General features: G+C 33.9%; 4 protein-coding genes across 5 annotated transcripts; all 4 read right to left on the bottom strand.

Annotated features, from left to right (window-relative positions):
- Window positions 1-1101: 1101 nt before the first annotated feature.
- On the bottom strand, window positions 1102-6223 carry LOC111010282 (glycine-rich RNA-binding protein RZ1C). 2 transcript variants are annotated; one of them, XM_022283651.2, is made up of 4 exons: window positions 6067-6223; window positions 5765-5904; window positions 1881-2383; window positions 1102-1597 (listed from the first exon to the last, which is right to left on the bottom strand). In XM_022283651.2, exons 2-4 carry the CDS (start codon window positions 5873-5875, stop codon window positions 1312-1314), a joined length of 900 nt encoding a protein of 299 aa, XP_022139343.1. In that variant the 5' UTR covers window positions 5876-5904; window positions 6067-6223; the 3' UTR covers window positions 1102-1311. The 2 variants fall into 2 exon arrangements, with proteins under 2 accessions (XP_022139343.1, XP_022139344.1); XM_022283652.2 differs by lacking the exons at window positions 5765-5904; window positions 6067-6223 and adding an exon at window positions 3079-5758.
- An 874-nt stretch (window positions 6224-7097) lies between these two features.
- On the bottom strand, window positions 7098-10731 carry LOC111010250 (ACT domain-containing protein ACR10). The gene is made up of 6 exons (XM_022283608.2): window positions 10174-10731; window positions 9728-9949; window positions 8743-8848; window positions 7944-8280; window positions 7552-7836; window positions 7098-7446 (listed from the first exon to the last, which is right to left on the bottom strand). The coding sequence occupies exons 1-6, from the start codon at window positions 10325-10327 to the stop codon at window positions 7312-7314; spliced, it is 1239 nt and encodes a 412-aa protein (XP_022139300.1). The 5' UTR covers window positions 10328-10731; the 3' UTR covers window positions 7098-7311.
- A 2009-nt stretch (window positions 10732-12740) lies between these two features.
- Window positions 12741-14293, bottom strand: LOC111009962 (GDSL esterase/lipase At2g30310-like). The gene is made up of 3 exons (XM_022283205.1): window positions 13661-14293; window positions 13132-13393; window positions 12741-12937 (listed from the first exon to the last, which is right to left on the bottom strand). The coding sequence occupies exons 1-3, from the start codon at window positions 14291-14293 to the stop codon at window positions 12741-12743; spliced, it is 1092 nt and encodes a 363-aa protein (XP_022138897.1).
- A 2904-nt stretch (window positions 14294-17197) lies between these two features.
- LOC111009993 (amino acid transporter AVT1C) lies at window positions 17198-22752 on the bottom strand. Its single transcript, XM_022283244.2, has 13 exons — window positions 22592-22752; window positions 22090-22339; window positions 20734-21071; window positions 20453-20667; window positions 20290-20313; window positions 19501-19681; window positions 19068-19293; window positions 18779-18914; window positions 18400-18419; window positions 18094-18239; window positions 17882-17925; window positions 17740-17802; window positions 17198-17482 (listed from the first exon to the last, which is right to left on the bottom strand). The coding sequence occupies exons 2-13, from the start codon at window positions 22272-22274 to the stop codon at window positions 17384-17386; spliced, it is 1677 nt and encodes a 558-aa protein (XP_022138936.1). The 5' UTR covers window positions 22275-22339; window positions 22592-22752; the 3' UTR covers window positions 17198-17383.
- Window positions 22753-27345: the final 4593 nt, after the last annotated feature.

The following is a 27345-nucleotide window of genomic DNA, read 5'->3' as shown; positions in this document are numbered from 1 at the left end:
TTATTTCAACAAAAATATGCAGAAGTGTGACCCACTAATATGCTTGTGGTCAATATGTCACGTCATTAAGAAATTCCATCAATATCACTTATTAAATTCTAATGAAAATTAGATGCTACTTATTATTCTACTTTATTTTTCCAAAAAACGTGGAGGTTGATTTATGATGCCAGAAGATTGATAGCCTGAGAGTACAGAATTCAATTAATTCGGTTCAAACAATGAATTGAAGATATCTTTCAAAAATAAATAAAATTAATTAATTAATTAAAGCAAAAGATAAAGATGATAATACTGTAACAATGTTTTTAATTTTATTTTAGAGTGAATTAGGGGACCACAGCACTATACAACTTGAGTTTGAAATTAAATTTGACAAATTTTCATTGAATTTGGAAAATGTTATAATATGCACATACACTAAAAGACATTATTCATAGGCACGATTCAAACTTTGGGACCTTAATGAAATTCAAACTCTTGAGCCAAAAATATTAAATTTTGAATGACCCATCACCGAATCAATCATTTTTTTTTATTGATTTAACTTCATTGCAGGTTTTGTTTTCCAAATATTCTAGGCTTTTCTCCATTTTAAGTAAAAAAATCTGTACACTTTTTGCATTCTCATTTTTCCAAAAGCATGGCTTTAAAAGAGAGAATCATGAAATAGGAGTAGTAGAAGGCAGAGATGCTGCAAATCGTGTGGAGGAAATAATAGAAAACTAAGTAAAAAATCCCAATTGAGAAGAATCTCAAGTGAATAATTGTGGGCCAAGCCGACCCATTTTTCTGCCATTAAAGCCGCTCTCTCTTTCACGCTAACTGATAGGCCGACAGTTGAGTGAAGCTTCTCTTCAAATTCCACCATTGATGCCCATTTGAGAGGTCAATTTCCAGTCATTTTTACTCCCCCTCTGTGATAGCTCTTTGCTTGCAGAGAAGAGGGGGCAGCTAATTATTTGTATATGCTGCCTCTCCCTTCTACACCTGTCTTAACTAATTTCTTTATTGATTATGAATCAAGAGAGCCTCAAGCCGTCGACCAACCTTCTAATGCCCGCTCGCTCCAAGATTCAGCTCAACATTTGAGTCACAAAATGGTCAACTTAAACATCTGTTCACTCTCCATTCATTGTTCTTTGGAGCATTTGTCTGAAACCCTGAAGAAAAACTTGATACATGAAAGCTAAACGAAACTGCAATAATCTGTCAGGCCATGGTTCTGCAACTAGATCCTAGATATAACTAACAGCACAACACTGAGCATTGAGTACTAGATAAATCCGACGATGTGCTAACGATATACATTCAATAACGGTCAAATGATGATGGCCGCCCAGCTCGGCTAGGGCGATCATAAGGAGCTGGTCTGTTTCTGTAGCTTCTTCCCTCGTCACGTGCTGGACCTCCACTTCCATACTTATCGATGCCACGAGGCCCGCCATCTCTATAATAGACCCTATCTTTGCCATACCCATTTACAGGAAATCCATCTCTATAATAGCCCCTATCTTTGCCATACCCATTTACAGGAAATCGATCAGAGTCGTTATTATACCCACTGCTTCCAAAGCGATCTCCACTGGGTGGGTACCTGCATGTTTGCAGTGTATATAAATAATTAGGAGTGAAGGATTGACTGACTAAGATGCTGCAACGAAATAATAGAGATGTCACGGCATTAATCATTGTAAGAAACGATATTGGATCCCTTCTTCTGCCAATTTGCAATTTCTAGTGATAATTACTTCAAAAACATAAAAAAATTTTAAATTTGAAGACTATGAAAGATAACCACTTTCATCACCAAAGACATTTTTATAGACCGCAATGAATGTCTCAAATCCTTGCAAAATATCTGAGTCAGAGTCAGGTACCTGTCACTAACGTAGCGATCACGACTCGCATACTTGTTATCCCTGCTGCTATCAAAACGATCTCTATCTCCAAAACGCCCACCTTCATAACGATCATCCACATATCGATTATTATCTCCAGCGAAGCGATCCCCACGATCACTATCCCCCAGCCGGGAACGTGCAAGAAATGAATCTCCTCTTCCTCGACCACCACCCACTGAATGACAATCTCTGGCCCAGTGTCCAAGACGCCCGCATTTGAAGCATTCATCTTGCCTCGCAGATTTATCTCCTCCCCCACCCCCATAGCTACCCCCTCTGCCACCAGTTGAGTAGCCTGCCCCCCTGTAACCATGGTCAATATCTTCTCCCATTTTAGGTTCAGCCTTGTTCACTGAAATGATTCGTTCTCCCAATTCCTGTCCATGCATCTCTCTGATTGCATCATCCATTCCCCGGCGATCTGAAAACGTAATAAACCCAAAACCACGACGGCGTCCTGTATTTTTTTCCAACATGATCTACAAGAATGCCAAAGAGGAAGTTTACGCCAAGCAATTGGACAACTAGTAAAACTTAAATCAATCAACTGATTAAATAAGAGCTAGCAAAGTACATCTCATGCTAATAATTTATAAATGTAATAACTTTAAACCTACCTGCCATCAGCATATTTTAACCTAGACTGCGAAGTAATTTGTCTAACATAACAAAAAAAAAAAACTGACATCAAAGTAATGGTGATGAAAACCACCATAATTAAAATAAATAAATAAGGTGGGTCGCAGATTTTCCAACTCCTCAATGTTCACAGATGACAAAATTCAGATGATCTCTACAACCTAACCACCAATTTAAGTTGGCCCAAAACTCATCGGTATTTAAAATCCGAGATGACAGCCATCACAAGTTTTGAGTTTAAAAACATGAGATTAATCTAAGGGCAGTCAAAAATTGAAAGTATTCTCCCACAAAAACAATTGGGACGTCATCAAGAGGTAAAAAAAATCAATACAAATAATTGTCATAATCCACAAGTTGGAGGTATCAAACTCCAAAAAACTAAGAATAGAGGCTAAAACTCCACCTCCATCAAATTATGATTCAGCAAACTAATAGTAATAAATAGAGCATTCATTCGAGGTTTAAACTAATAGTAACTGATAATAACAGCATCAAAATATTTTTAAAATACAACAAAAGTCTGATAACTTACTTTTTTCTTCCATTTATGGAGAACTCATTGCAACATGTTACATAATTCCTTAACAAAACAATAGAACCTGCAGGTCTTTAGCTCTATCTTCTGAAGTGGGAGTGTTTTAGACCTCTACTCCCTTCTATTCAAAAGGAACAATTCCAACAAAAAAATGGATACATGGGCTTCTGTGCAGTCATGCATCCAAAATGGAACTCAAAAGTCAACGTTAACTTGAAAAACCCAGTACAAACACTTCACTGGATATATGTATTTCTCCAACTAAGGGGTTTGTTAATCTCAACAAATAATACATTCAAGGAACTCAAGAAATTTATGGTCATCTTGCTGTCACATGATCAATACCAAAATGTGATGTGATGTGATATAGATGGAATAAGTCCAAAGAAAGATGAATCCTTAAGTAACAGATCTTCCATCATGTTGCTCTAGGAGATGTAAGCAAGGCTCACCACCAGGACACAGTAAAATTTCAAGCAATGGATGCCAACTTATTCTGTGATTGAGCTCCCATCAGTTCGTGGAAAAAGAGGCTGTACTAGAAAACTTGATGATGACGATATCTTGCACGGCGACCATACATAACTAGGTACATATTTAACCCCCTTCTTAGCATTCAATATAATCAATAATTGAGGAGTTCAAACTCTGCTAACACAAATAACTGTCAACAAGTATAAAATGAGGGGAACTAGCACACCATAAAAAAGAAAACAAAATAGCAGGATTCTTGGCTGATCTTGAGGAATAACTTCAAGCGATGGGCAAAGGATGAAAATAAATGAACGTAAAACTACATCAAGGCAGCTCCATAATCTCTCAGGTCGCTCTCAGGTTGCGACAACCTAAATCCCTTGCTCTAGATCACTCATTGAATAAAGTCCCATCCTGCAACACTGTACCTATAGGAACACAAATTTAGCTTCAGATCCAATTGCTCTGCTGCAGTACTATACCCAGCAAATAGAAATTCATAATGTTCGGCGTCATAAAAGAAAACAGAGTCCAGCATCAGAGGCTTTTAAAGCTCTGGCAGGTACAAATGACAAAAATTTCCACAAGGTCCACTGCATGGTGTCGTAACAAACTCAACAGAGAAGAAAACAACTGATCAGAAAGGGCCTCCAAACTGAAATTTACAATTCAGCTCCTCTTAAATTGACATCATACAATGGGGAAAACATGTCAAACTAAAGACTGCAGATGCAGTTTGGCCAATTCATCGGAAAATGTCTGAACTGCTAAGCCTGCCATCGCTAGTCCAATTTCTAGCCACATTAACTGCTAAACAGAAACCAGCACGGACAACTTTCCAATCATGCCTGAAAAAGTAGGGAACTCTGACTTCATCCCAGCAAAATGAAAATCAAGAATGCGATGTCCACTCAAAAGCATGAAATGGTTATTGATCTCCAAATCTGTATTTTGCACACTATCATAAATCTTGGCCAAAGGATTGCACCACTTTAATGTTTTCATCATCATAGAATCAAGCTGACAATTCTCAAACACCAGTGTGAAACTAGCAAATGAGAAAACCAGCTATCTCTCACTTTGATAATAATTACAGTAAGGGATATGAGACCAAGAAAACAAAACATCAAAGCAGCCAGTACTAAGAAACCACCTTCAGACGACAAATCTTTCCATACCAATAACAGATGGCTTCTGAAAATTTTCTGAGATTAGATGACTAAGCAAACCAATTATCTGATTCGATAGAGTAAATTTAGCCCAGACCTTCTGCCCCATATATCATCTCAATTCTCATATAACCACATAACCTTCATCATTAGATTTTAGTCACACCATTGGATAGGGTCAGCCAAGGATAAGATATAGTTTTTTATTTCATCCAGAGAAAGATAAAATCGTCCAAGAAAATACTAAAACATTTATTGGTCAGATCCTGAAACATTTTAGTCACTTCAGTTTCCTCTTCAAAAGCATCAAGGAACCGAAAAACAAGAAAGGTCTGCTCAAGCAGGTTATCAGCACACGACTTGTTAATAGTTCCTCTGATTTTAAGTCATTTATCTGTTGCAAAACAATGACAAATTCTTTTATCCCACAGAACCAACTAGTAGCTGGATTCGCATATTAAAATCCTACCAAACACCAATCAGCTAGAGCACAAATTGAGTCGGTGGCCAACCATATCCAAATTTCCAGATGGTAGCACTTTTCTTAACCAGCAGATCTAAATCAGCTAATACTTAAGAACATACAACACTATGACCTTCAGCATCTTGATGTATTCAACTTTACATGAATAGTGAAACCGCTTCCCAAAAAGTTCATAAACAGCATCCTCATTCGCATGGGGAAACAAAAAAAACATCAGAAAGAGAAGAGGTCGGAGAGAAATTAAAGGTGCCATGAACAATGCTGGAAAAAAAAAAGAATTAGAAAAAGTAAATCAAGCGACTAATTTCTGGTGTTTTGACATGTAACCATCAGAGGGAAGGGATAGAAATTCAGAAATTACGTTCTCCATATGAGCAATGACACAGCAGGATAATACCCAGTTTACAGTTTACAGTCTCTTCTATTTCCTTCGCGTACAATAAATAAAATGAATTATTAATTCCGACATGTTCAGTTAAGGCGGAGTTCAATCCCGTTTCAGACATACAGATCAGAGCAGAAATCAACAAAAATATTTTTTTAAAAAAAATGTAACCTGAGAATCGATAATTTTGCCGAAGCGACTGAAGGCATTCTCGAGCTGACGCTCCGTGATGTCCCACGATAACCCTCCCACAAATATTCGGTACTCTTCTCTCCCAGCCATATCAATCTCCGCCTTTTAGAAAACTCCTCCTGCACAAAAAAAAAAACCAGAATAATTGGGAAATCGAAGAAAAATATTAGACAAAAATCGACGAAAACATACGAACATCCAGCGTTTCGAAACTCAAAGAATAATCAACACTGACAATTTGAAGAAAACGGTGAAAGCACATAAAGGTATTGGAGAAATACCTGGTTCCTGCGGTGTAAAGTGCGAAAATTCTGATAGAACAGAAGCAATCCTCGCTCGTTTCTAGAGGTACCAGAAGAACCCTAGAAAAGAAGGGAATTTGGAAGATGGACGCGATATTTATTTTTCTTTGAAAGTACAATTAAAATCCTTGAAAAAATAATAGGTATATAAATATATTTACTACGAATTTTTATATATTTCTTTTCTGTTTAAATTTAGACATATTTAAAACCGATTTTATTTTTTTATTTTTTTATTAGAAGTTTAATTCATTTACTCTCTTTTTTAGTTTTTTAGTTAATAAATTTTAAACTTATTTTGAGAGAGAATTACAGGTAAAGTTTCATGTATTCCTAATTCCTACGTGTAAAAAAAAAAAAAGTCGAATATTCCGAAAGTTCAAAAACACCACATATACCAATTTATTATTTGATGAATAAAAATTCATATTATATTTTAAATATTGAGATTCGAAATTTTATAGTTTATATATTTTTTGAAGTCTAAATTCTTCATTATCATAACCAATCCAAGCACAGTCCAATAAATAAGATACCAATTACTTTTTTTTTTTAAGAAAATTCAATATTCTACCGAGTTGAATGTAAAAAATTTTAAATATATTTTGATACTCTCATCTTAAAAAAATAATTGAATATCATAATATTTGAAGATATTAAATCTACGAGATCATGGTTGGTTAAAACATATTAGGCCATCATCAACTACACCTTTGGTCAGGTGAGATGATAACATTACAACGACCAAAAATATAGAGGTTCAAATTCTTATCCCACGTATCGTTGAACTAAGAAAAAGTGAGATGATAACACTACAATTTCAACTAAGGATGTGTGCGGTTCGGTGGACAAAATTGAAAACCGAACCACGATATATTCAACTTGTCACACAGACAAACGAAAAAGGGATCAAAACCAAACTGAACCAGTTACAGTAGCTCAGAGATGGGCAAAGCAAAGAGAAGCTAAGAGAAATGAAATGGAGAAGATTTGATAATAAAAAGAAAAAGGAATTGAAATTTGTGAATAAACCTATTGATTAGAACTTGAACTGCCAATCTTAAATGTTACTAATAATATCAACAAAGTTGTATCCTTTTCCATGATGGAGCTCTCATTTACACCCTCTGCCTTAGTTTCCTTTTCTATTCTACCAGACTGTACAGTTTCAAACACACCTATTTCTGTAAAATCAACCTATGTATCAAACTCTTTCGTTAAGTTTTACCATCCCATCAGTATATTTCTGACGCCCTTTTCAATCTCGTTCTCTTGCACCGAACCGATGTCGCCTTCGTCTAGCAAGATTCTATAAACTTCCCATTCCCGCCCGCGGATCATGTGCCTCCCTATCTCCACCTAAGAACATAAAATTTTTTTCAGTTAGCACAGTAAGAACGGTGTCGAGCTTTGGGTACCAGCAAGAATGTAAAACGCGACCAGAGTTGGATGATGAAAAGGTACCGAAAATATGTTCGTGTTGAGTTGTTTGAGTGCCAGAGTAATGTCGTGGAAGACGAGGGGACGGCCACGGCCAGATAACTCTACAGGGTTGGCTACGAGAAGCTCGGTGTCGGGACCCCTGCTTACCACGGCGACTCGAAGAGGGCGGGTGAGCTCCATTCTTAGACGGGAACATAAAGCGTTTTGCTTGTTTGGGTCGACTATCTTACTGCCATCTGATTGCAATGTGAATAATTCAACATCACATTTCCCTTTTGAATTGGTATAGAACCGTCCATAAGAAACCTGACCATTAAACAGTCAAAACTATAAGTGAAGTTTGTGATCGATTGCTCGGACACAAAGGGGAATGAATATTTAAAGTAATGAAACTTTCGCGTCTTGTAGTTTACCTGAACGTTGTAGTCCTTCAAAGTTCTCATGATATCATAGACAAGACCTTTGTGGTCCAAACAAAGAAGTTGAACAATCGTGTGAGAACGACTGATCGTGTTGTCCATTTCAACAACGACTGAGTTTGAGGGAAGAGATCTGTTGGGCGGTTCATGTGGCAGCTCCAAACTGAACAATTCTTCGGCAATGGAGGAAGGTAGATACGGTGAACCTTGCAAACATGCAGTAAATTCCACGCCAGCCAACTCGATCTCGCAACTCATTAGGACATCTGCCAAGATGGTTTTCAAATGGTGGACAGTCTCCTCCTGTCTCTTTCTCGTGTGAAGAAGTTCTCTGATTACAAGAATTTTTACAAACGGTAAGAGTTGTTCAAACAAGGGCTCTAATAGGATATAAAAAGTTTAGCTCAAGAAATGTGCTAGATATTGAGAAATTCATATAGCTACTGAGAAAAGAATCGAGTGCGCTGAGGGGTTTAAGAATCAAGACATAAGCCACACTGTGCCATGTGCCATGAAGCCTAACACATGCCTCGGTGCACCTTTCAGAAACGGGATCACACAATAACATTCAAGCAATCTATTTGCAACAACTACCACTTGTAATGTTAATGTTAACACTGCATCAGAAAGTTAAATCATGTGCTAGCTTCAGTAAACCCAATACGTCGACCAACAAGAGAAATTTCAAATATAAACACTACAAATTCCAGATTCTCAATTCATGATTCTTTACATATTCAAATGATATTTTATAGCTTGTGCACAGAGTACCACGATATCTTGAATGACGAACCTTGTATCGGTAATAAAGAAGAGGTCCATCATTTTTCCATCCGGAGCAGTGGAAACCTTGACCCTTTTTATCGTTAGTTCTAGCTCACAAAGGACCTCGGTCACGTCTACATGGGAGAACATAATGAAGCATATCAATTGGCATGTAAAATAATATGCTTAACATTTCAAGCAAATGCCACAGACAAGATAGGCAATAATTTTTTTTTTTCTTTTTTTCGAGAAGAAACTGAGTTTTATTGAGAGAAAATGAAAGAATATAAGTAGGGCATGCAAAAGAGCACAGACCAGCCTATAAGAGGGACCCCAATTGAAAAGGACAACACCTAATTGATAGTTACATAAATCCTTCAAAACATACTTGCTAGGGGGAGTTAACCTAACAATTTCCCACACTACCTCCCAAGACCTCTCGATTCCCTAAAAATTCCAATCTTCCTCTCAAGCCAAACACTCCACCAAATAGCCAAAAAAACACCGCCACAACAGCCTTCCTCTACCCATCTACCCCAAAAGGGGGAAAGAGAAACACATCCTCTATCACTGCCCTAAGTTAGACATTATTCTTTTGGCTAGTGAAGATCTTTGACTAGGTAATAAGTTCTTTGACTAATAAATTGACAACATATAGGCAATAATAGGTAATAGATTATTGAAGATCGGTAATCAATTCATTATCAAAGAACTTAACCACAAGGAAACAACATCAAATATATGAAGATTCAGAAAAAATTATCATCCAGATCAATTATCCAAATTTTCAACAGCGGAACCAATACGAGAATTAATCTTGTAAAGACATTTGGCAGATTAATCAGGAAATTTTAGCCAGAGATGAACAATTAAGAGCATATATTGCAGGCACTTGTGGAACAAAAACCATGTTTAAGGTCTAATAATCCTTCAATCAACATACATGCAGCATCCACCCAATATAATTCAAAACTTCTTCCAAGAAAATGGAACTGTTATAGAAATAACAATACCATGTAATAGGCCTTTAGGATGAGAAGAACACCAAAATTTTAACAGGAAAACATCTGGAATTTTCTGTATCTCCTTTTCTTGCTGGTAAAAACGTATTCCCGTAGTGGAAAAATGGGAAGGGCAGACTTCCAACAGCCTCTTCTTCAACAGAGGCCATCTAGTAGTTGGCTTCCCCACCACCCAGAAAACTAAATAGCACCACTTCCCATCCGTCGATACATCTGCTCCAGAAAATACGTTTAAAGATCAACAAATCAAAGGGAAAACCATATCTCTACAGTTGTATTCTGAGAAAAATCAACCGATTCGCATCCAAATGGGAAAACCCATGTTGAGATATACCAAAATCAGTATAAATCTCAGAACCCACCAGGGTTTTGGAGAAATCTCGAAAAAAAACGATCTACTTATACAAGAATTCAAGTATGGAAGGAGTAGGCCTTACCTCCTCTTGAAATGCTTAACCCAAAAAGCAAAATGATCCTGCACAAATCGCATCCCAAACCAGTCTTATCGGGGCAATTTACAGTGATAACATGAGGATCCCCTGGCTTTTCTCCGGGAGTAATAACCACAGAATCCTCATACAGAATGCCCATTTTCTGCCCTTCTACTTCCCTACACTCTGGTTTCACCCCTTTGCTTCTTCTTCTTCTCCATAAGTGAGAAAATCAAATTGGGTATTCTGATTCTTCGATCCGCTGATCTCTTCGAATGTCTACTCAGCCAAATGGATTGGAGATGCCGTCGAGAAAAAGTAAGATCAGGGTCGGTAGAAGAAGATACCATTCGTTCGCTTTTGCTGTGCGTGTGCGCTTTTTCCCACTGGATTTTTCCTGGTGGGGGGTGATTTTGTCCGCCCTAATTTCTCTTTTTCGTCTCTCAAAATCAAAAATTTCCCTTTTCTGCGGAAGTTCTAAATCTTCTCGTACATTTTCGTATTCGCAGGGAGAGATTTTCGGGATTTTCTCTTTCTTTCTTCATGCTTACTCTCGCGGTAGTCGTGTGAATTGAATTTGAGATTTGAAATATTGCCTTAATCGCTTGAAAGTTGAAGACAAAATTGTGAACGTGGCTTCCAATCCTATTTACCTTACCAACCAAGTTTGAATTTTTATTGCTGGTTACGAAGAATCATGATTCCTCGGATTCTGCTTTCCTGATTTTATCATTTATCACCTTTTTTTTTAAATAATAACATTCTCTATAAAAAAAAAAAAAAAAAAAGACGACTATTAAAGAAAGCGATTTAATAGTCTTTTTTTTTTCAAATTTATGTTTCAAAAGTATGTGTGTCAACATATTATTCTTAAAAATATAGTGTTGATTTAAAGTAGGTATGTTTATGTTAGGAAATATTTTAAAATGTGTGTTTCTTTGTTCTAGCTAAACAACATGTAGAGGTGCTCGAATATCAGATTTTTTGGTTGAGCACTTTTCGATCTTTTGGTCGAAGATATATGTCTTAACCAATTAATTTAGGCTCGAATTAGTATTTAAATGCAAGTTTGTAATGAGAATGAAATTCTCAAACCCGTATGATGGAAAATGTTTTACAATATTGAGGTTTAAGATGCTATCGTATACATATAGTTTAATCAATCTTCCTTCTAGCAAGATTAAAGCACTCGACTCATGTGGTGTGGTTGGCTTTTTTTTAGTGCATTTTATTAGTGATAGGTAAATGATATCTACGACATGTTTAAAATATATGCTTATTCTATTTTTTAAAATTATTGCAAAGTTTAAAAATTAGAAATAGTAACTTAAAAGACATGTATTTTCATTTGTTAAAAAAATAAATCAGTAAACATTTTAAATAAACTTAAATTTTAAAACACAAATAATAAAAAACAAAGGCCATTATCATGACGTTATATTATATGCTGATGTTTGGGTAATTTTATAAATAATTATTTAAAGTTAGAAATCCTTTCAATCTGACTAAGCAAACAGATATTTAAGGAAATAAAAGAACAGAGATATTTCCATACCGGGCCACCCATATTCCGGGTCGGGTTCTTAAAATGGATCATCATTTTATCGTATCGTCTCCGCCTCCGGATATATTGGAAAGAGATATATCGTTGTTTTACAATCGTTTGGCGATATTTAGACGGTACGTTCGGTATGTTTGCAACTACCGGACCGCCTTTCGTCGGCCACTCACGTTAAGCCACGTCGCATAATGTTTTATCCACCTACAAAATGGAAAATTATAAGGGCGGGGCCCACTACAAATTCCACTAAAAGAAAGTGCCTTAAATATCAGAGATATTAAATGTAGTAATTTTAATGCATGTATTTTTTTTTTGACGGAATTTTTAATGCATGTATTCCGTTCCCTACTGAAGCTATTTATACTTATAGACATAGTTTAATTTATTAAAGTATATATTTTCGATCGAGGTTTAAATTTTCATGTTATTACACTAAACAAATATTTTAAAAAAAAATTATAGGTTTAAATTGTTGATATTATGGTATTAAAAAAATTTGTAATACTAAGAAACAATCTTTAGAAATTTTGTTGGATAGTGTGAGCTTAATTTGTATTAAAAAAATTATATATCACAAGTTTTTATGTGACTTTTTCGGTGTATTTTACATTAAAATTGAATTTGAATTTGATTTGAATTATATTTTTTTCCAATTTTAAACTTTCTACTCTATTTAAAATACATATTTATTTTATATTATTGACGTGGTGACTCAAAAATTTTAATCATGATTCTTATTTGAATGTATTACAACAAATATGGTGTGATGCCATAGTCCGCATACAAATATGATATTCGAGAGCATATAAAACAAGTATATAATTCTTTACTTTTAAAACACGGGACTAGTATTGAGTCTTGAGAGAACTTCAAATTTTGCATCTATAGAGAGTTCTCTTTGTGAATAACTTGAAAGTAGTATTGCGAATACAAAGAAGTTTAATTTTAGTTCTATATCAGCTAAAAGATTTTCAAGAGTTGAGCCCTAGAACTAGAAATCGATAAAAGGGCATCAATTTTGAATCAGGTGATCGCCAAGTTGCTCGAGAAGCGAATCAGCTATGAACTTGTAGGTCGTTTCAGTTGGATGAATGCTATCCCAAAACAAGAATTTTGATGGGTTTTCACACGTTGCGGTTTTTGGATTACACAGAGGCCCTGCTTCTACCAATCCCGTTCCACAGCAACCTATGTTCGTCTGCTCAAAACCTGTTCGATGAAATGCACAAAACAATGTTAGGTGGAAATTGTTACCAAAACTCGAACATATACTGCATTAGCTTCAATGCCCAAACATATTTTATGTTAAAACATTTTCCATAACTTGACTTCCTTCAAATATTTACTGCATTAGATTATCACTAATACATGATGTTTCTAATGTTGTGTAGGTATTAACTTACCATAATTGCGAGGACTATTGATCATGTTGATGAGTGGGGTGTAAATATCTGCATAGAGAATTGTGCTTCCAGCGAGTTGTGGCTGTAAATTGCCTAGCAGCTTTGAAAGTTTCTGATTGTAGGCTTGAGAATCCAAGTTTTGACCATCCAAACATTTTCGATCTAGAGGATTCTCAAATGCTATGGTCTCTTGAATGGGAAGACAACCAATTGGAGGAAGCCCAGCGACCACCATATTACGACATCCAAGTTGGTAAATTTCCTGTCCATTTTCAAATCATAATTCTGTCAAACACTGAGAGTTTTAACTAGTTTTAATTACAAGTTTTGTTCTTCAACTTTTTAGGTTGATTGATTTTGTATGTTCAAGTATCTGGTGACACAAACCTAAACAAACGATGTTAACAACAACAATAACTTACCAGACACAAGAAACTTTTAAAAATACAAATACTAAACAAACATATCCTAGTTTAGACTAAACTTAAAATTTGAACATTTTCATTTAATGGTTTATTGTATAACTTACCTTGATCAAGTTTTGCAGTCTATTTTGTAGAAAATCTTGGTATCCACCAATATCGAACTGCAGCCTCCTGGTGGGAAGGTCGTAGAAATTGAAGTTGAAGTCGTTTGTTCCTGCACTGATAACAACCAAAGCACGGCCAATAATCCTCTTACTTTCTTCCACACCCACAATCCCTTGAAGTCTTTGAATGTAATTCTTGAACAGATCAATCTGCTTCATCACAGGAATGACTTTGGGTACAATGGCCGTCAGATCATCAAAACCAGTGCCAGCTGATGCAAAACTAACCCCTGTTTTCACTTCATCATCTGACAGCTTTGGATCCAAAAATGGAGGAACAAGGTCCTTTATCCCCAGCTTAGAAGCCACCATGTCAGGGATCAGTTTTCCATTACTGAACCTTCCTGTAGCAACATGGTCAGGAAAATCTTTACCATATGGAAAGTAATTAGCCTTGAAAACGGTGGGAATGAAGTTGTTGTTCCCTGTATCGACGGTAGAATCGCCGAATATGAGGATGGCAGGAAAAGACGGAGATGTTGTAGGCGCTAAGGCACTAGATGGTTTACTAAGAAATAGCTGCAAAATCATGTGGAGTGATAGAGCAACGATGAGGTAATTAGCTCGTGCCATTGTTGCTATTTCTCAAGTGCTTGTGTTTGATCTTAATTTTTGCAAATCTTGTCCATATATTTATAGGAGTTGAAAGATATAACTGAAAGCTTGGTGTGGTTTTTGCATGCTTTGCAAAAGAAACCATTGATATATGAATTAGAAGAGAGCAATGGTAACAAATAATAACTGCCTACTGTTTTTCCCTTTATTGATTAAAAGGTATTTAAACCCATTTACAGTCTTTTAACGTAGGAAGTAATTATTTTTTTTTTTTTTTAAGGTAGGAAGTAATTGTCTAAGGTAATTTTGGTTGATTAAATTCTATTAGTTAATTTGTCAATTAATTTGGGTGTTTTATATATTTTGTTAGATTGAACGGTTACAAATTGTAAATGCTTCATCTTATGTACACAAAATCTGAGCTTTTTTTTTAATGATAAATAATATTACCATTCAAGAGTTTTTAGCTTTCTTAATACTAAGATGGCAGCTGTGGATTATTTATTTATTTATTTATTATTATTATTATTTTGGTGTGTGTGGAAATGGTAAAACCATAGAGTAAATGAAGACAAAATGATGTTTCTCAGTAATAGAAAATAGGAGGTTCAAAAATCTCAATTTATTTGTTAAACTAAAAAAATATAATCTAATAACCCCATCATAACTAACCAATCTAACCTGTGACCAATTCATTATATAATATGACATTACTAAATCAATAAAATTTAAAATAGGTAATCAATAAATGAAAAACAAACTAAGATAAAGATAAATTGTCGTAGGGAGGAAATCAATATATATTTTAACAATTTTTGAATTCCATTATTAATTCCAATTAAAGTAAAATAACAAATTGTTGAAATAAATAAACACAAAGCTCTTCATATTCATAATTTTCGTCCTTTTCGTTAATTAAAGTTATTATTAAAAATAAAATTTGGCATGCTTGGTAAATTTAAAAATTAATAAAGGGATATAATAGTCCAAAAATATTTGGTTTCGTTTTTGAAAAACAAACATTTTTTATAACATTCAGGACCTGTTTATATGTTTTTAGATTTTGGTTCCTGTTTTTTTTTTTCTGTTTTCTATTTAAAAAAACAAAAATCATATATGTTTTACAGCTATTTTTGTTTTTCGTTTTTAAAAACATAAAATCAAACCTATATTGATAACCATTTTTGTTATCAATGTTTTTTAGAGAGTTAGAGAGTTAGAAAGAAAAATATATATATAAAATAGAGACGATAAGGGATGGAGCGAGAGTCGAGATGCCCTCCACATCCTCGTCCTTGCAAAAATTGTAATCCTCGTCTACACCTCATTCTCCGATTCCGTAAATCGAGAGTCCTAATTTGGGGACGAGACTTTCCGCAAGAAAAATTATTGATTTAGTAACTCATTTTAATTATTTTCATAATTAAAAAAGAATAATAAATATATAAAAATTATTTTGAAAATTATTATTACTAGTATAAATAATTAGTTTAAAAAAATATTTAATATTTTACCCATAATTTAGCAAAATATTCAATAAAAAAACATATTAATTATTTAAAAAATAAAATTGGGGTTGGGTCCATGGAGGCAATACATTTCCGTTGTTAGGGAGGGTTAATCTAACCCTACAGATATTTTTGTCATCCCTAATTGTAGATAGATGCAAATAAAAGTTTAGAGAGATAAATGAAATTTTTTAAAGAGAAATTTTAGAGAGTAAATACAAAATATTTATAGGAAAGAAAATTTTAGCAAGATAAAAGTTTAAAAAAGACAAAAAATTTTAGAGTAAGAGAGTGAAGTCAGGGGAAAAGAAAAACAAAGAAAAATGATAGTGAGAGAAAATTTAGACCAAAAAATTAATTAAAAAAATTATAGTAAAGGAAATTGAAACAAAAAATTAAATAGAGAAAAGTTTGATATATATCTAACAAAGAATAATTGAACAGTTTTAATGTCACTCTTCTTGTTAGCCCAAAATAAAACTTTAAAATAATTAGTCAAAGCACTTGAACGTCTTTTGAGTTATGCGATAAAAATACTATTAATTATTTCATAAATTTATATTAACTCTTTTTAGTCGGAAAGAGATTCAAACTTATAACTTCTTGATCACAAATACATATCAATTATCGTTAGCTAAATTCATGGTAATCAATTCATAATTATTACATGATTTCATCCTTTTATTTAATCACAATTCTCGTAGTCTAGTCACTTAAAAAATTGGGTTTAAATTTATCTTTATCTTTTTTTCCTTTTTTTTTTTTTTGACTAACAAAGACAAGAAACACTGAAGAAGTTCCTTTTGAACTAAGTCAGTTAACCACACAGGTGCACTGTGAATCCACTGTCCAGCCAAATTTTCCACCATGGGCAACGTGGTTTCTGTGAGGCTCTGTGTGCATCCTTGAAGCTGGACTGCCTCCAAAGAATCTGTTTCCAAGTAAATTGGTCGGTGCAACTGCCCTAAGTTCAAGGTAAGTAATTTTTGTCGGGATTGCAAGAAGTGCAAACAAAATCGCACATTAATTAAAGAAGGGATTGATTCATGGTATATAAGTGAGACACTTATCTTTATTGGTACGAGTCATTTTGAGTGAAACCAAAAGCAAAATCATGATGTTTATGCCCAAAGCAGACAATATCATATTTCTTACATTTGATTCCTTTGAGCTCCCAAAAGTCCTTGTTTGACCAATTGGATCTGTCCATAGAACCAAAAATAACATCAGACTCCATACTCCTTTCTTAATAAGATTAGATTTTGGTGGTAATAAACAAATTAGTTAAGTAGAAACTCATTTTATAATAAGATTATATTTTGTTGGTAGGCTGTCATCATAGATCTTCCCATAGCTTTCTTGGCTTTAGGTTGCATTAGTTTGCCAGGGGATTAAATATTGTCAAAGTACATAATAAATTATAAATTGCAAATTTAATTATATTTAAAAGAGAAGACGAACACATGAATGTCTACAATCATAATACTCAAACCCTTGTTCAATCAAAGGGGTCATCAGGAATCATAATCCCCTGATTGGAACTGAAAAAATAACAAAAAATAAAAATAGCCTATTGATGCAGAAATGCAAACAGAATTTCTCAGCTCATCAAATTCTGGATGATTTTTGTCAAGGAAGAATATGTTCCAAAGCCTGCTGCTATCAGCCCTACTGTGATTATTATGCCACATGCTACTCCCTGCCAAAAAAAAATGGACAAAAACTTTTATGAATTTACAATATCATCCTTAGTTGCTTTGGGGCGGCCTTGATTTTAAAAGTTTCAATTTGATATCTATAATTTCGTCCGAACTTATTGAAAAGTAAGCTAATGTTTTCTATTTGGTTGATTGTGGAGAAAAAAATAAACACTCAAAATGGTATTTTCAGGTTTAGATCATAATCACACAAAGTATATTAGCATTTAGCAGTAGCACAACAAAAGAATAATGTTACCTGAAAACGTGTTACTTTCCCTTTTAGGATGCTCAAGAAACAAGCACAAGGAAGCACTAAAGTCTGACAATGCACAGTTTTAAACGATGTTATAAATTAACAAAACTTGATCAACAAACTCACATACTGCAGAAAAACTCACAATAAGCATGCTCAACAGTGATCCGATCAGCGACGAAACCAGGCCTGCGTCGGATAACAATCTTTAAGATGACTCTTCAACATAACAAAGATATCATGGGTCAAAAAGATTAAAAAAAAAAAAAGAGTTTTGTGAATCTCAGAACTTATTCAACTGTTTTGTCAGAATCGAAAATTTCATATTCATTTTATAGCAAATAGTGATGTACTTACCAAAGAAAGGGATGCAGAGACCCACAATCAAGGTGGAGATGACAAGAGCTGTTCTAATAAGGATTGAGAATGTGAAAAACTGGGAATGATTTGATGGTATCAGCTCCTCCAGACTCATTGCAATTGGAGTCAGCGATAACGCATATGTAGATTTCATTAAGAAAAATCATCGTTGTTCATGTAAGATGTTGTATGCATTCTTCTTGTTGTTTCTACTCTTATCTGATTGTACCATATAATATATAACTTTGAACTGTATTGAAATTGGAAGAGTTCATTGCATTATCTAGAAAGATAAAAGGATATTTGGTTAATGGGTTAACCACCTGAAAATAAACAAATCAGAGACGAAGTATTAGCCACTGACTGCTACAGATTATGCATTAACAGACAATAAACCTCAGCCACTGAGAGCTAAAAACAGGGAGGGAAAAAGTTTTGAGATAAAATTGGTGGGAACGACATGTTACTGCTCAGAATCAGCAACATGCCTCCCACTGATTTACAAAGCTATGGATATTGAAGTAAAAGATTATATTATTTTTCATCTATAAGATGACCAAAAGCCTCCCAAAATTGAACAGCATTAGAAAAGTTGAAGAGGTATATCTGACAGTAGAATATAAATATAAATACAAGGAGGGTCATTGATCACCATTGGAAAGGGAAATTATAGTGACTATACCGTAGTCCAGATGGCAATCTTCGATGCAACCAAGTTATTGGGCAAGTTAAGAGTGAACTGTGACATTGTCGATTCTCCAAACATTGAATATCCCATAAAAGCAACTCCAGCATACATCAAAGTACAAGCAACGAAACTGCATGAGACTTGAAACTTTTAGTGTAAAACGATTATGTTCACGGGAGGACATTAAACTTCTTATTCATTCACTTGACTTGGTGAATGATAAAATAGGTAGATGAGTAATAAATTGAACACTTTCTGATCATAGTTCGGCATTTTACATTACCATGTTAAGAGGACTGCAGAGAATTGACTTGGTTTTGCCATTGAACCATAAATATTGGGGAAAACAGCATGTCCAGAATAGCAGAAGCCATACAGACCAATAGCAATAGGAAGTGTTGTAGGATTCAGTAATGTCGTCGTCTCCTTGCCTTCGAAACCGATACCGTCCACCAAACCAATCCAGAACAAGCATAGGACCACCAATATTGATGCAATGACTCCACCAGCTGAAGCAGCAAAATTGATGTTGCAACTATGTTTATAACCATCTCTCTGTAAATTCTTGAATATCATAGTGCAATATCACCATAAAGCAAACAAGACAAAGACATGACAAAACATATACACACACATGGAGCAGTGAAGCGGATAACTACTTCAATATATGTAATACTGCTATCAGTAGAGTAGCTTTGTTAGTTGTTAGCATTTACCAGAGATGTAGCTAAGAATGGTTAAGTCCCGGAGCCAAACAGTAGGAAGAACAGCAAGAGTAGTCATCAGAGCAAATAAGAGGTGTGGATTTAACTCATATCCACCCAAATTTAAGCAGGCATTTGGAAATAGAGAAGACAAGCTATCACTCTCCAAGATTATGAACTCAATACAATTAGCCTGAAACAAGAGAAAATTATAATAATTGAGATTCATGATAAATTATTTTGCCTGTTATACTAATAAATGAATAAAATACTTTCAAAGTTAATGAAATCAACATCATATTAAACTAATTCCATTCAATCCAATTGATGAGAAAAAAACATTATGTTTTTCCTGAAATATTGGAAGGATAGCGGAAGCCCATGGGGGAAAAAGGAAAGGCAAAGCTAGCATGTTTCAGAACTTTTTAGGACGATTTAAGACACATGTATCCAACCATGAGGTTGATAGTTCAAATCCCCAACCCCACCCCACGTGTTGTACTAAAAAAAATTCAACTTCAAGTAAGATACCAATTTGAATTGTGGTTATGCTTTTTCAAATATGTGGGTCCCATCTAAATTTATTTATTTATATAACAATAGACCTACTTTACACATGACATGCTTTAAAAAGAAGACATATGAAAATTTTTAGATATCATAAAGGTACAGTACAGTCAACATTTAAAAATCGCCCAACACAACAACCCCTTTAGCGTTTACATTCATTAGTTAGAATGAGACTGCACAAAACAAACAAACAACAACACATACTCACTCAATGAGGCCAGCTGTACTTACGTATAATTCCAGGTACAATATTATCTGCATCCACAGCCACAACCAAAGCCCACAAAAAAATAATATCGCTTTAGTAAATTAATTAATTAATTAGTAAATAGCATATATATCTCTCAGGAGTTTATGAGTTTGATATTAAATGGGAAAAAAAAAAGAAGCATACCGAGATGGCGACTCGACCGGTGGTACCGAAGGCTGCTTGGCCAATGTCCGGGTAAGTTTCGAGCTCCGGCTTAGTTTCCAAGCAGTCCCGCAGGAGGAGTCCGGTGTAGTAACACAGCACAGCGAATACGAGCAGAATGGACAGTCCAAGCCATCCACCCTCTTTGGCTGCATACGGCGTTGCTAGTATTCCAACACCACACAGCACATTCACACCTGCGTCAACAAAACATCAACCCAATTACAAAATATTCTACAATGTGTTTGATTAGAAGTACTTACCATTAAGCATAGCTTGACTGAATGTGCTACGGCGAGAAGTGGGGAACTCGTGTGAAGCTTTGGAAGGTTTGTCATCGGATGGCCTTCTTGAAATGAAAGGGAGAATCAGAGAGTGAGAGCTAAGCCATTGATGTGGCTGCTGCTGCTGCTGCTGCTGCTGCTGCTGCTCTTGCTTCTCGTCGGGCAGCAGCGGTTTAGTCGCAGAAGTTATCGACTCGGCAGTGTGCCTCCTCGTTAAAGAAGAAGACAGGAATGAGCTGCCCCATCTCGTTAAGGATGAATTCCCCAAAATCCCAATGTTAGGCGATGGCACACTTCCCAGCATATCCATGGACTGTCTGAAATTTTAGTATTACCAGTACCAAAACCATCAATTTTAGACCATACTAATCTAAACACTGCCCCGCGGGAGCCCTACATGGCTTTTCATTTGGATTTTTTCTCGTTCAAACGTGGGGTGTCTTAATCTGATTGAGACACAATGTAGTTCATTTTCAATGAATTAGTTGAATTTACTTATCTATTAAAAATAATAGAAGGCAATAGAAATTCACTCGTACCAAAGTAATACTTCAACTTGACATATATCCAATCAAAAGATTGTGAGTTCAAACACTTACTCTTATATTAAAAAAAATATATAAATTCATCTATAAAAATAATCTCATTACATAAAATCTATACACACGACATTTTTACTACAAAATTTAGCCGCATGAGGGACGAAAATAGAAATTTATTTAAATTTTAAACATTAGTATATATATATATATATATTTCAAACATAGCACAAATTTTCACTTATAGCAATAGGATATTAAATACTCATCGTAGTAATATATCGGTAGTATATCATATAAATATTGCACAGATACTCATATTAGTAGTATATTAAATATATATCACATACATATTTAGTAGTTAGATATATTACACATCTATATCATTTTGATAAAATTTTCATTTTAAAATTGGACTTTTTTTTTCTTTTCACAACCATGCTTATTCTTTAATTATTTATTCGTTATTACTAAATAGCTACATTATACTTAAAAAAAATTATTTATTATGTTATTTCCTCCTATTCTCCATTTTGTACAAAGGTGAGTAGTGCTCACCCTTTTCAATGGATCAATTAAATGCGTACGATTCTTGTCTGATTATATCATACGATCTCCATTTCTTTTTTAATTGTCGCCATAAACTTCTTGTCACAAACACAACTCAAAATATGTGTACGAAGCGTAAGCGATTCTTCAGCTGAAGAACAGCGTGCGAATGACTGACTATATTTTCTTAAAAAACAAACGGATTAAAATGAACATAAAGCACACTAATTCATTGAGATGGAAATACCTGTAACTTTGAGGCCAAGTGGTGGTGTAGGAATTAGGTTTGATCCGTCTCCGATTTTCAGTGGAATAATCGGATGAATCTGAATCGTTTCCAGCGCCTTCTTCAGCTTTGTTCACTGCATTTTCCTGATCCTCATCTTCTTCACTCTCGAACAAGAAACTCTGTTCCGAAACAGAACTCTTCATCTTCTCCTTCCTCCAATCCAATCAATCCGGACTCCTTATCGTATACTCCACAGAGCTCGAAGATTCTACAGAATGCAGCAGCAGAAAATGATCGGATGAAGATTATAAAACAAGCACAGTCGGAGATTTTAGTATCCGTGGAAATTGCTATGAAGAATGTGCAACAATGCCAAAACGAGGAGTGAGTTTAATTGACGATGAAGAGGGATGAGAAGATGGAAGCAGTACAGAATCCAAAGAAAATGGATCTAATTGTGACTCAAAAGAGTGGAGACATACAAAATTGTCGAGAATGGAGAAAGTTATTGAAAGCGAACCTTGTGTTGGAGCTGCAGATTTCCGTCTTCCTCTGCTTCTGCTTCTCTGCTCTGCAACTGCCAATGCCGATTAATATAGGAGTGCAAATCCCTCTCTCGCCCCAAGCAAGATGTTTCAAATCACGTGTCTGTTTGGTTATTGAGTTTCAAAAAGTGTCAGTTTGATTTGTGAACTTTAAAAAATAGTTCTAAATATCACTGAATTTATTTGAGTTCGAGCCTAAACAAAAAATGTGGGTCCGAAAGCATAGATGTATAAGAAACTTCATCTCTTACCATTAATTTCCACTTATTTAATTAACACATCGAATTGATTTTACTAATTGGGTTCTTCGTTTTTTATAATTCTCAGTAGTTGCTTCTGACCTAAAGAAGGGGGAGGTTCAATTGCTCTCAGCTGGATTCTTCAACTTGAAATTGGAGGAGTAGAAGGAAGAAGAGAAAGGAAGAGAGCAAGAGTTGAAGAAGTAGAAGAATGGAAGAGAGAAAAAAGTTATGCATGAGAAAAAAATAATATAAAATCATTTAATCCTGCCCAATCATTTAAAATTTTGTTAACTAACTGTCAAATAAGTTCGGAGATGTTTAGAAGGTGTGAGAGACTAAATTGTTACTTTTTGAAATTCAAGACCAAATAAATATTATATCCTCACAGAAACTAAAATGTATTTTACACTTAAAATTTTGTAAAGGATTCCAATTTTGGATGTTGTTGGTAGCTAAAATGATTCTTACAAAAACAAAAGGCAACCCTTTTATTCCTAGTATGGTATAGTAGTCCCTTTTTAGTTTAAAAATAATAATAAAAATAGGAGCAATTAAGCCTTTCTTATTCAATAAAAACTATTGTAAGGTTTAGTAAGTGTTTGTGCAACAAAATTCGGTAAGGTCAAACCTAATCAAAGTATGACAGAGGGAATAGTTTGAGCAATTTGGTAAGGAAAGACTTGTATAAGAGAGGCAAATACTCCGATGTTCAAGTCAATTTAAACTTGAACTTAATAGGAAGTTTGAGATAGAATGTGATACATTATGCACAAATGAAACCCTCTATTTATTGGTTGGAGATCTGACAACGGTTATTTATGTCATTTTGAAGGTTGGACATGTCGGGTGCGTAATGTAAAACCTAGACGATAACTACACTACTAGGAGGTGTCTCTGCAGTGCTTTACAACTAAGTACGGCAAGTGGAACCTGTCCAAGACAGTTCCAGGTAAGACCTGGTCTTTCTCGACCTTCCTCCTTCCTTCATGTGGCAAGGCTATTTTCTGCCCCCAACACTAAGAACGGCTCATGATCCCAAACTTTGTCTTTGAATTTTTATTCCATATCAGATAAAATTGAGGTGTTTATGTGTAAGTATTTTCTACCTGACAATTAAGATGTTGGGATTATGGAGCCAAATCGATGTTGGAACGATTCAAGATAAGTCGGGACGAGGCAAGAAGAGAAAAGGAATGAAGTGGGCTGCTGCAAGGCCTTTTGGCCGAGGGTGCAACACAACGGCGGTGCTGTCACGAAAAAGCAGAAAAAATATATATATATGTAAAATCCATCATCTATAAGACTGGTATAGCCCATAATTAGGTGAACTAATATAAATTGCTTGGATTATTTTGCTTCTCTGTATTCTCTTAGTTTTCAAGGGCAAATGCATAAAAAATAGAGAGTAAGTCACAGGTCATATATTTGTACTTTTTCATTATAGGTTGTACCTTCAAATTCTAGCATTTTATTTTTATTGTGGTTTTAGAAAAATAAATAAATAAAATATATTATAAGTAAAATAAAATTTTATATATCACGTGCAACTATTTATAAGAAAAATAAATAAATATAAATATATTATATCTAAAATTAAAATGTATATATAATGTGAAAATATTTATAAGAGTATAATGTTTCAATTTAAAATATTATTTTGGTCCTGCACATTTTTTATCCTATAATTTGACACTTATCCTAATTTTAGTTCATATACTATATATTATATGGGTACTAATATCTAGTTTTGGATTTTCGAAAATAGGACTAAAATAAAATAAGCTCCAAGGTGCAAGGGCAAAAAATGATATTATTATGCTATTCATTGAACTTTTTTTGTTTTTTCAATTATATTTTTATATGATTTAGAAGAGAGGGAGAGAGAATATTGAGAACAAAGGCAAAGTCATTTAAAACAACCAGCATTATGGAGAAAAGCATAATATTAGTGGCCCTAGTTTGTTTCGAAAAACGATCCAATGCTGCAAAGTTTGGACTAAGTGTAGTTGACGAAGGAGGGAACCTGCAAAAGAGAAAAACAGTTCTGATGCTCAAATCAGTACTCATCTGATCTATGCTCGAGAGAGTATAATTTCGTGTATCTAAAAAGTAAAGCAGACATCTCTATTTATAGAGGCGAGCTCCCAATAAGACCTCTAATAGTACTACCACGGATGAATCTAAAACTTTAGGTGAGTGAACTTAAATTTGTATAAAAATAAGTTTGAATACATTGATACGTATATATACATATACATATATAATTTGTCCTTAAAATTTCAAATTTGTGTATGATAATTATTAAAAAAAAAGTAGCAAATAAGTCTCTATTAGATCTAGAATTGAAAATTAGAACACTTGTAAGATATTTTTTAAAGTCTCGAAACCTAATTAATAAAAACTTAAGATAATTATTTTTCATACTTGTAAATATTTTGGGGATGAATTTAAATTAATTAAAAAATATATAATTAGAAATTAAATATATAAGATATAAAAGTCTAAATTATTTATTCATGTGAGATACTAAAACAATATTCTTTAAATGAAATTTTCTTTTATGCTTTTAAATAACATAGATAAAAAAATAATAAAAATACGCATAGGAATGTATATAAAATTGGGGTTTTGAACACCAGCATGCCAAAAATCGCCTGCAAAAAACGTAGGTCCCAGTGGGGCTAACAGGACAATTTGTATATAGTATCAATATAAATTTTAAAATTGCGGGGGACTCGAGCTCCTACACCGATCTGTGCTAAATGCTACAATGGCTCCACGACAGTCTCGAAAATCATGGCATGTTGTATGAGATTCAGTGGAGATTTATGCCTGCAAATGCTCTAGAAAGTCGACTCGTCTTATAAGAAGACTTGATATTTGAGCTCGGCCTTTAAGAAGAATTACAACTCGTCATAAATAGTTTGGCTCGATTATTACGTTGATTCGTTTCTAATGATGAGATGATTCTTAGTAAATATATTTATTTTTCAGGTGTTTGAATTAATATGCTAATCATGTAGAGCTAGTGCATGTTGAATTTTTGTTGACTCTGTTTATTTTATTTTTAAAAATAATTGCAAAGGTTTAAACATTAAAAACAGTAACTTAAATAATATGTATTTTTATTTGTTTAAAAAAAATAAATCAGAAAACTTTTTGAATAAACTTAAATTTTAAGAAGCAAATAATTGAAACCAAAGACTATTATCACGAGGTTAAGATTATATGTTGACGTTGTTGGGAAAAGTGGAGACAAAAAAAAATAAAGGAAAAATCATTGAATGTTGTTGGGCCAATCAAACAATAAGGCACTGTGCTTCACATGTTATATGAATGTGGGAATACGTATGAGTACGGAGAAGAAGATAGGTCTCATGACTCAAAAAATATATATAAATTATACAATATTTTTTAGTTTTAAAGTTTAGTAATAATTATTAAAATAAATAGACCATCATTTGTATAAATAGGTTGTAATTTTTTTATCTACCTCATCTTGCTTGTAATTTTTTTATTAATCTAAAGTTAAATACTTGTACTTAATTTTATAATAAAAATTACATAAATATCAAAATTTTAAAAATGTTTTCAAATATAGCAGTCGTTCTATAATTTTACACAGAATCACGTTTTATTTATAAATCATTTTTGATGTAATAAGTAATTTTTATACCATTTGGTTATTATTATTTTTAAAGTTTATTCATAGTAATTAAACTTAAACTCAAACTTGATGTAAACTAAAAAAAATCACAATATTTGGAAAGTAAAAAAAAAAAAAACAACTTTATGATGTTTTTTTAAATAGTATGAAGTAAATTTATTTATTTAATTTGTTAAATATATATTTAAATATATAAAATATAAAATGGTAATGTATTTAGTTTGTTTATTATTATTATTATTTAGTTGGCTTTTTTTCACATAAGTAAAAAATCGTGAGGTTTAGTGGCGGTCATTTTTCTTCGGTAAAGAGAGGAGTGGATCTCGGACTATAGAGCATTGGTGGCAGTTCGTTATCGTGATTCTTGTGAAGTTTTTGTTATGTATCCATAAGTAGCTATTATTGTAGTGCTTAGAAGCTATGTGACTATTGTTGTAGCATCTAAAGAGCATTATATATCGAGGTAAGGCCCATTACAATATTCTCATCACAGTGGAACCTGTCTATTGCAGGAGACTGAACGTGACCTCAAACTTGGGGTGAACCCATCTCTATCCCATATTTCTTTTATTATTGATTAAACTGTGATCTGCCCTATTCTCTAGAAGGGGAAAAAACTAATTGGATCCTGTTAGTTGGTTCTTTATTGAGAACTAAGGTATTTTATTATACTGTTTTTTTTCAAGGGATGTTTGGGTAATTTTATAATAATTATTTAAAGGTAGAAATCCTTTCAATCTGACTAAGCAAACAGATATTTAAAGCCAAATAAAGAACATAGATATTTCCATACCGGGCCAACCCAAATACTAGTGGGTCG

Source organism: Momordica charantia (genome assembly GCF_013281855.1).
Source record: "Momordica charantia cultivar OHB3-1 chromosome 9 unlocalized genomic scaffold, Mcharantia_2.0 BLBB01000009.1, whole genome shotgun sequence".
Lineage (NCBI taxonomy): Eukaryota > Viridiplantae > Streptophyta > Magnoliopsida > Cucurbitales > Cucurbitaceae > Momordica > Momordica charantia.
This window is presented reverse-complemented; position numbering and strand designations above follow the sequence as displayed.